At 36.2% G+C, this 10,510-nt stretch overlaps 1 protein-coding gene across 1 annotated transcript; it reads left to right on the top strand.

Moving 5' to 3' along the window:
* The first annotated feature begins 4,128 nt into the window (after window positions 1-4,128).
* LOC122700104 (olfactory receptor 1052-like) lies at window positions 4,129-5,076 on the top strand. Its single transcript, XM_043912741.1, has one exon. It carries the CDS (start codon window positions 4,138-4,140, stop codon window positions 5,074-5,076), a length of 939 nt encoding a protein of 312 aa, XP_043768676.1. The 5' UTR covers window positions 4,129-4,137.
* Window positions 5,077-10,510: the final 5,434 nt, after the last annotated feature.

Raw genomic sequence — 10,510 nt, 5'->3', positions numbered from 1 at the left:
CTGTAGCCCTTCCTGATCTGACTCAGTGTCTTCATCTCTACATGACTATCATGTTCTTCCTGTGCCCCACCATCATTCCATATCAGGGGCCAGTAATCATGATCTTTCTGTCATGGGCCACCAATTATCAAATATCTGAAAACATTTGTTACATGTCTGTCTCTAATTTTCCAGTTATTTTTAGCAGCAGAGTTATTAAATTCCAAGATTCTGATTACAGAGATTGACAAAAGCCCTTGGAAAATGCATGTGACCAATTTTCCTACTTGTCTAAATTGAGCATTCTCTCATTGTTCCCCATGGTGATTATCCATTTTTTAATTTAAATTATCAATTTTAAACTCAACATTCTATTTTAATTATAGATTTCTAGATAATCTAAGTGTCTTCGGGAGTATATTTATTCTCCAGTCTTTCTAAAAATGAAGATTGAACCATTTATGATAACCTGTTTATCTCTAAATGATGCCTAGAATATGTTGTTCTTCAGTAAATATTAGTTTGATGAATGTAAGCCTTGAATTTTCACCAGAGTTCTAGAAGGATTTTTTTGAACTCATTTTCTAAGTTAAACTGAAAATAGAGATCAGCAATCTAACCACCAGAAATTCACTTTTTTATTCTCTCTCTGTGTATGATGCTTTTAAAGAATCTTTAAAATTAACTGAGTTTTTGGTTTCCTTATCTTGCATATCTGCATAACAAGCCTAGTGACACCTGACCATTTGTCATTTAGTAAATCTCTGTTCTGTGGAGCAAATTTTTTTCAATTATTTTTCTTTTTAAATTTTACTGAATTCAAGAATCCCCCAAGCTTAATGGGTTTAAAAATTTTTTATAGTGTTTTAGTTAATTACACACTTTAGGAACTTCAGTTAATCAGGGGAAAATGTAAACTCCCTCAAGAACTGTGTTCCCCAAGGTTTCATTTGTTAGCTTTGTAACATTTAAGCTGTAGTGGAACTCATTAGAAGCTGATGTAAAAAGTGCCCGTGTATATGTATTTAGTTGTACCTGCTATTCAAATTTGTTCTTTTAGAGCAAAAATAAAAAACGTTGAAAATGTGTTACTTTGTTATTCCATTTATTGTGTATTAATAATGATTTGCCTTCAGTTGTTTTACTTGGAGATATCTTCTATATATATTCAGTTATTGTTTTTAATACTGTTAAAAAAAAAAGAAAACATGGAAAACAACATGAAGTTTCTAAAGCTGAAATTTTAAAATATTTTCTTTTGGTAAGTTAAATTTATTTTACAATAATTAACTTCCTTCTTTGGTTTTTAATTTTTTTCCCATATTTTAATAGATCACTTAGAAAGATCATTTTAAATCTGATAAAATCATGAGTGTTAAAAATATTAGAGGTCATTTAAACCAACCTCACTCTATCCACTCCACCTGTATCATCTAGTTTTATTCACAATATTGTCTTATGTTTTACAGGGATAGGCCTGCCTGATGAGTAATATAATTTAATTTCTAAATTTCACTTGGAAATCCTTTTTAATTATGCTTACACTGAAAACTATCTGTAAAGTATCTTTCCTTGAGACAATGCTATTTAATTCATACTTTAGAAAGATGAGTTAGAGAGTTAGATGAGAGCTCTAATCAGTACAAGTCTTTCTGAAGTGACTGAAAAGTTCTCTAATTAGCACTGTTCAGTATAGTGGCTATACAGTCATGTATGACTATTGAGCACTTGAGACTAAATCAGACCGTAGAATTTTACCTATTTTTATTATGTTTAATTTCTATTTAAACATTCACATAAAGTTACTAACTACTGAATTAGATAGCTCAGATGTGATGAACTAATGCCACAGTTTGTTTTGAAATGTCTAGATTTAACATTACAGTTTGAAAAACTCGTGCATTTTGGCAAATGTTTGATAGTTTCTGAGTAACATATTAGCAATTGTGAAAACTTCTAGGCTACAAATTTATGAAAGAAAATATTAAAACATCCATTTCCATTTCATTGTATTTTTAAACAGAATGAACTAAAGATTTCAAATTTGGGAAATGTTAATAGATTTACTGTTGTGTTGTACCTTTTTTCGTGATTTATACTCATCTGCATGCCCATTAAATTTGTTCACATTGTGATTCTCTATCAATATATTGCTTATCTACTTACTTATATCCCCACCTTCCTATTTATCTATCTTATAATGTGTGCACTTATTATTAACTCAAAGCAAAACCTAGCATTTTTCCCATAGTATCTATTATTTTCAGTAATTATGTGATGTAGGTGTGATTATACTAGTATGAAAGAAGATAAATGACTTTCCCAAAGTCAATAAATCAATAAATGATAGCAACATATTTTAATCATAAGTTGGGCTGATGCCAACTATTTTGCTTTTGTGGCAGTTGAAATATTTATTAAAATAAATTAATAGAATTGACATAGATAAGTCAAATTTTATCATTGTGTTTATTTCTTTGTATCTAAAAATATATGGAGAGCCCTATCCTCTTATGGATATATTGATTCTTATATAAGCATAGTGGATCTTCCTAGGTGGTATGATGGTAAAGAATCTGCCTGTCAATGTAGAAGGCAAAAGAAACACAGGTTCCATCCCTGAATCCAGAAGAGTCCTTGGAGGAGGAAATGACAACTCCCTCCAGTATTCTAGTCTGGAAATTTCCATGGACAGAGGAATCTGGTGGGCTATAGTCCATGGGGTTGAAAAGTGTCAGAAATGATAGAACCCTCAGGTAGGTTAGAAGCCTGGTACAATAGACTAAAAAGCCTAAGTAACCAAACTACCTAAAGAATAGAAACTGGATTTAGAAAACCACAGTGGTCCCTGGTGCCTCAGACTGTGAAGAATCTGCCTGCAATGCAGGAGACCCGGATCCAATCCCTGGATCCAATGCATAGTGCAGCATTTGTTTTTTGGGGTGTTCATCACCACAAGAAGAAAAGGCCTACCCGCTTCAGTATCCTTGCCTGGAGAATTCCAAGGACAGAGGAGCCTGGCAGGATACATTCCCTGAGCTCACAGAGTCGGGCACAAATGAAAGACTAAGCACAGCACAGCATACACATATATAAATACATACATCTGCCTACAATGTGGGAGACCCAGGTTTGATCCCTGGGTCGGGAAGTTCCTCTTGAGAAGAAAATGGCAACCCACTCCAGTACTCCTGCCTGGAGAATCCCATGGACGGAAGAACATGGTAGGCTACAGTCCATGGGGTCACAGAGTCAGACACAACTGAGCAAGTTCACTTCACTTCACTTCACTTCAATTTTATATATAGAATTATATAAAGGCTACAAAAACTTCCAGAACAATAAATGATTGTGTTATTCCACATTTTACATTTTATCTTTTCTATGTATATGTGTGTGTATATATATACATATATATATGTTTATTTGTGAGTTTATAATTATATTAGTTTTTATAATTATTATATTAGAAATTTATATAACAACAGATATAGCTAAAAAGCCCCATGTAATATATCACATCTTTTAACTGCTCTGTTTAGACAAGACCTCATTTTCTATGCTCTGAGTCTCACTCCTGTGATTTCACTGAGGGTCTCTCTCTGTGATGCTTATAATGAAGCCTCATAAGAGGCCAGAGATGTATGCACCTTCAAGAGCATCATGGCATCTTTGGAGGTCAGGACTCCGTCTCACAGCTTTGCTTTTATCTGGCGATATCATGGTGCTTTTATAGACTAACACTGGAGCTAATAGTACAGATGACTAAAGATCTTCTTATAATTTACTCCTTTTTTAAAAATGAAGAGTTTTAAAGAAGGATTAAGTTTAATTTTGTGAATTCTTTATATTTTCCATCAGTATCTCTCAAGCCAGTATCACTTTCTCATAATTGGAGACAGAATTAGATTTTTGAGAGCCAAAATGAATTTTCTTATACTTGCTTATGGAGTAGAATTATAACTAGCACTAAACGAAAAAATAAATAAATAAAACAGTCTAATCAAGCTTGGTTTGGCCAAATAATTTATTTTTCCAAGGACAGAAGCCTATATAGATTTCTCTGAGTCTTTAATATATTAAACACCAGATACTCCTGTGTACATTCTAATCCCCACATCATTTTTACTTACAGATTTCAAGATAAGGAATTAACAAATGGCTGCAAAGAATTTTACGGTTGTTACTGAATTTATTCTTTTGGGACTGACAGACAATGCTGAACGGAAAGTTGTTCTTTTTGTATTGTTTCTGGTGATTTATGCTATTACTTTGGTGGGGAATCTGGGCATGATCTTCTTAATCCAAATCACCCCCCAGCTGCACACACCCATGTACTTTTTCCTCAGCTGCCTTTCATTTGTGGCTGCCTGCTATTCTTCTGTTATTGCACCAAAAATGCTGATCAGCTTCCTAGCTGTGAGGCAAACCATCTCCTTCTCTGCCTGCATAGGGCAGCATTTGCTTTTTGGGGTGTTCATCACCACAGAAGGCTTCCTGCTGTCTGTGATGGCTTATGACCGTTATGTGGCCATTGTCAACCCTTTGCTTTACACTGTAGCCATGTCTAAGAGGAAGTGTGTAGGACTGGTCACTGGATCACTCATTGGTGGACTGATTAACTCACTGACACACACCATTAGCTTTGGGAGACTGTCTTTCTGCAGGTCCAATGTCCTCAGTCAATTCTCCTGTGATGTTCCCCCACTGCTGAAGCTGTCGTGTTCTGATACCTCCATGAACGAGCACTTGCTCCTCACCTTCTCTGGAGTCATCGCCATGGCCACCTTCCTGATTGTGATCATTTCCTACGCCTTCATTGCTGTTGCTATCCTGAGGATCCGCTCAGCAGCAGGCAGACAGAAAGCCTTCTCCACCTGTGCCTCTCACCTGACCGCTGTGACCATATTCTATGGCACCTTGAGTTTTAATTACATTCAGCCAAGTTCCCAGTATTCTGTAGAACAAGAGAAGGTGGTTTCCGTGTTCTATACACTAGTGATTCCCATGTTAAACCCGCTGATTTACAGTCTGAGAAACAAAGAGGTAAAGGGTGCTGTGAGAAGGGTCGTAGAAATAAAACATTTGTCATGCTAATTTCATGTTATTTCGCCTATAGCAGTCAATCAATTCTTCCTTCACCAACATCCACGTGAATACAATGAATTCTAGAGTTTCTAAGTATAGGACAAATTATTTCATTCTATATAGTCCTTTTCATATAAGAAAATGAGACTAGAAATTAAGAGTGATTTTATGCATAAATGAATTTTTAAAAAGCCTATACTAAGGTTATTAATATCTGCACTAATGGCTTTTAATAAAATGATTTTGATAAATTTATTTTATCAATTCATAGAATTACATGCATCTTTTCTGAAATTTGGAAAACAAAGTTTGTGAATATGTGTATATTTTGGAGATATAAGGAATTAAATATTTTTATAAAATACTTAAATGTATTGATTCAGAAAATTAAAATAATTTTATACATGGCATTTTATTTTCCTTTTAAAGCTTGTATTAAAATTTTAAATATTGGTAAATCCCTATATTAGCTAAAAAGGATAATTTGATTCCAAATGAGATTTTCTAACTAATAGTGATTTTCTTACTTTTCTTCCTGTTCTTGGACATCCATGACCTCAACAAAAAAGATGGGTTGTTGGAAAATGACACCATTGTAATTTTCAATTTGCAGTAGTGTTCTCTTCCTAAAAAAACCCTAGTATAAAGATAGATACATATTTGGAATTTGAGAGTAGGTATAATTCAGCACCCTTTCAGCACCCTTCCCATTCATCTCTGATTTTCAGAATCTATTTCATATTCTTTTAAGATTAAAAAAGAAAGAAAGAAAGAAAAAACTCTAGCAATCTTTAAATCACATGATGGGTGTTACTGCTGGATAAGAGTTTCTATTCTGTAATGATGGTTTACTTGATTATATAACTTCAAAACTCACCATCATTTTAGAAATGATTATCTATTACCAAAGGTCCTGTGAATAATATTGCAATAAATTTTGAATATAAAAATTAGATATACTATGGACAGTTTTCTGTATTTTTAGAGTCGTTATTAACTACTGATATCAGAAATATACAGATTGGGATTTTTTAAAACAAATGAGGAATGTTTAAAATAGTTAAACAAGCTTACATTCACTAGTTCATACTTCACAATGAAGACATAGTCAATATGCTAGCAAGGATGACAGGATTTAAAGCAGGAAAAGCAATTTTTACCTTTCCTATGAAAAATAATAACAAAATATTGTAAAAGTAGTTGTCTTTGCACATACATTTTGCCAGGGGGCATGCCGTCCTTCCAATATCAGGGTCTTTTAAAATGAGTCAGCTCTTCACTGTCAGGGAATGTTTAACAAGTAGGATTCCTGGGTGCTGTTTCCTGTCTCTCCTGAGTCCTCTCTTCCTCATCAGTTCCTGTCAGGAATGAGCTCAGCGGCAGGCATCCCAGGACTGAGATCAAGAGATGGAATGCACACATAGGATTCCCTTCATTTGCTTTTCCATATGGAGGAAGTGATTATTTCTGACCCTCTTTTGATATAGATTGTCTTTTGGCTTTAAGGCCTCTATTACTCCTTGTTTCCTTGATAACTTGTAAAGTCTGGTCTTTTGATCTTTATCTGAAGAAGCTACCTTGTAATATGGTATATATACTCACACAGAGTTCAATAAAGCATCCCTGTTCCACTAGAGACTTGGGTCCCCGTGTCCTTCTCTCTCTCTCTCTGTCTCCGTCTCTGTGTGTGTGTGTGTGTGTGTTTCTGGCTGATTCTCTGGAGTGTGGAAGCCTGTCGAGCTCATTTTCCTGCCCAGGCTTTCAAGACCTCTTCGGGAGGGCACCCTGTGCCTACATGAGCGGTACAAGCCCTGTCCTAGGGCTTTATTGGTTTTCTGCGTAACCCAGGGAATACTAGCCTCTTTCCTTCTTTCACTTTCTTATCGTCGACTCCAGACCACCAGGTTCTGGTCCCTTAAAGGACCGCAACATTTCACATCTGGACTGATTTCCTTTAGGATTAACTGGTGTGATCTCCTTGCTATCCAAGGAACTCTCAAGAGTCTTCTCCAGCACCACAATTCAAGAGGATCAATTATTCAGCGCCCAGCCTTCTTTATGGTCCAACTCTCACATCTCTACATGATTACTGGAAAAACTATAACTTGATCTTTGTCAACAAATTAATGTCTCTGCTTTTTCATATGCTGCCGAGGTTTGTCACAGATTTTCTTTCAAGGGTCAAGTATTTTTTAATTTGGTGGCTGCAGTCCCATACCGCAGTGATTTTGGAGCCCAAGAAAAATTGAGAGGGTTGAGAGGATAACATGCAGGAAGGCCAGGGGTCTCCAAATGGAGGAAAGAGGCTGCAAGTGCCAGACATTTTTATCTCTCTTAAGCGGCAGGAAGAAACAAACCAGCCATATTTTTTCTTCTCTATACAAATTTAAAAGGAGGTTTCTCTTAAAATGCTGGGTTGCCATGACATCTGGTTTCACCTGAAGCTAACTACTCTCAAACCTTGAGTTAACCAATACATTTCTTTTTCTTATGGAAATGTTGCCTTAAGCTATGTTAATGTACCCCGGACTCTATCTTCAAGTTTGTTCTGCCAAATGGCCCAACCTACTTACTCAGGTATTGTTCCCCTAATCTATGTAAATGAAACTATTTGCTGGTATTCTGCCCTTCTACAAGATTCAAGTCAATCGTTTTATGGCCAGGGATGAATTATCTGGTGCCATTCTAAATTTTATGACATTCCTTTCTTTTCATTAACAGACGGTGAGTGACTCTATAACATACAGCTGAAGACTAGGAAGGGGGTACTCTTTTTCCCCCTTCTGATGCCTATGTCAGAAGCTTTCTCTCTCTCCTTTATACTTTAATAAAACTTTATTACACAAAAGCTCTGAGCGATCCAGCCTCGTCTCTGGCCCCGGATTGAATTCGTTTCCTCCGGAGGCCAAGAATCCCGGCGTCTTATCGTTCAGCAACAACCTTTCACTGTCACTGTTTCTCCTTTTCCCAAATCTATTTGACACAGAGTGATGTGACCGGATTCCAACTTCTTGTTAGTTGCATGTATCAGAAATATATTCTCCCATCAAGGTTTGTCTTATCTTTATTTCTTCTTCTGACAAGTGAAAGTTGCACAATCGCTCAGTCATGTCCGACTCTTTGCGGTTCCATGGATTATACAGTCCATGGAATTCTCCAGGCCAGAATACTGCAGTGGGTAGGCTTTCCCTTCTCCGGGGGATCTTTCTGACCAAGGAGTGGAACCAGGGTCTCTTGCATTGCAAGAGGATTCTTTACCAACTGAGCTATGAGGGAAGCCCATTTTGACAACAAAAACGTGTAGAATTTCAGCATAGGATAAAATTAGATATATATTTTTCTTTACAGTTCGTATTTTCTAACCTGAGTCTAATGAGATATATTATCATCTAAAAAGGTTATATTTTCCTTTGCTTTTATATACAAATACACAAATATATAAGCACCATTTATCAAAAAGAGCAGCTATTTTTTGTTATGTATCAATTCTTCCTAATTTAGGGATTCATATGTATCTGGAAAACAATTCCCATTCAATGTTGCTCCAGTGTTCTATTGATCTATTCCTGTGCCAATATTGCAGTTTATCAAACACTCTAGCCACTGTGTCTTAGTATGTGCGTGAACTGGGACATGTCCCTTGGTCTTCTTTTTCAGAAGGATTTAGCTATTCTTGACTGACTCCTTATACTTTTCATATAAGTTTTATAATTGATGCATATTGATGGAATTCTTTTATTTCTAATGCACAGATACAACTAAAATACACTTAACTTTGTCTTTCACAGGTTTAGTCTATGTCTGTAAACCATTTACAGTATCAAAAATGCTTCATGGAAAGAACTTGACACAATTTTGAATTTCTTTTAATTTCCTATTTTTCATATTAGTGTTGGTCAACATATTCTTTACAGGTTTTCATTTTCTCATCAGAGATTCCCTATCTGGATACATTGACCCAGTAATATATGTCAGATTAGGTAAATACCCCCCCTCCCGGGGGGGCGGGGAATGACTGGAATTTCTCAATTGTTTTGAAAAAAATCTCCAGTTGAAATTAGAGTTCATATAAAAATAAGTATTTTTACAGTCACTGAAGCCTTAAATTAGAATTCTAAAAATTATGTAGCATTAAAGTTTGTTAGTTGGACCATTGCCCCACAGCAATTTAGCATTTTCTACCTTTCTACTTTAACTTATCTTTATGTATACAAAAGTAGAAATTCCAATAGGTTCCAGCTTGTTTGAGGAGTTATTCCAGAGGATATAATTGTGCATTGATGGTGAGCTGGACCCAGACAGTGGATGTTCCTCACTGCCTCCTCATCCTTGGAATATATGTTCTGCCCAGCATTCCTATACCAAGCATTGTTTAGGGACACAACACTGAGAGAGGAAGGTGCTGTTGAATAATCTGGACTGAATATATGACTGAATCCAGTTAAGGTCTCTCCACAAAATTTCAAGATTCTAGCAGGCAGGCAGGGGTGGCGATTTACAAAAAAATTGGTCTCCCAAGACAAGCTCATTTGTTAAGTTCCCTTGTTTATTAAACCTGCCACCTTCCATCTGGAGTGGTCAGACTCTTTCTGCTGTCTCTATTTGCCCTCCATGTATGGGGGCTAGTTTACAACTGAAAACAATTATCTGTTAACATTTCCTATCTTGTCTTTACATTCCTTTAACATATTGCTCATATTTATGTTAATATTCACATATAAAATTTCAATGTATTTTTCTACTTACTCTAGTAGTTTTATTGGCAAAAAGATGGGGGCACAGTGACTGACTTTATTTTGTGGGGCTCCAAAATCACTGCAGATAGTGATTGCAGCCATGAAATTAAAAGACGCTTGCTCTTTGGAAGGAAAGTTATGACCAACCTAGACAGCATATTAAAAATCAGACACATTACTTTGCCAACAAAGGTCCGTCTAGTCAAAGCTATGGTTTTTCCAGTAGTCAAATATGGATGTGACAGTTGGACTATAAAGAAAGCTGAGCACCAAAGAATTGATGCTTTTGAACTGTGGTATTGGAGAAGACTCTTGAGAGTCCTTTGGACTGCAAGGAGATCAAACCAGCCAATCCTAAAGGAAATCAATCTTGAATATTCATTGGAAGGACTGATGCTGAAGCTAAAACTCCAATACTTTGGCCACCTGATACGAAGTACTGACTCACTGGAGAAGACTGTGATGCTGGGAAAGAGTGAAGGCAGGAGGAGAAGGAGACAGCAGAAAAAGAGATGGTTGGATGGCATCATTGACTCGATGGACTAAGTTTGAGTAAGCTCCAGGTGTTGGTGATGGACAGGGAAGACTGGCGTGCTGCAATCCATGGGGTCACAAAGAGCTGGACACGACTGAGTGACTGAACTGAACTGAAAAATCTCTAGGTCCATTCATGTTCCTGCAAATGGCTTTATTTGATCTTTTAATGA

Source organism: Cervus elaphus, chromosome 1, assembly GCF_910594005.1.
Source record: "Cervus elaphus chromosome 1, mCerEla1.1, whole genome shotgun sequence".
NCBI classification, from domain to species: Eukaryota; Metazoa; Chordata; class Mammalia; order Artiodactyla; family Cervidae; genus Cervus; species Cervus elaphus.
The sequence above is the reverse complement of the archived record's forward strand: the minus strand, read 5'-3'. Positions and strand labels throughout refer to the sequence as shown.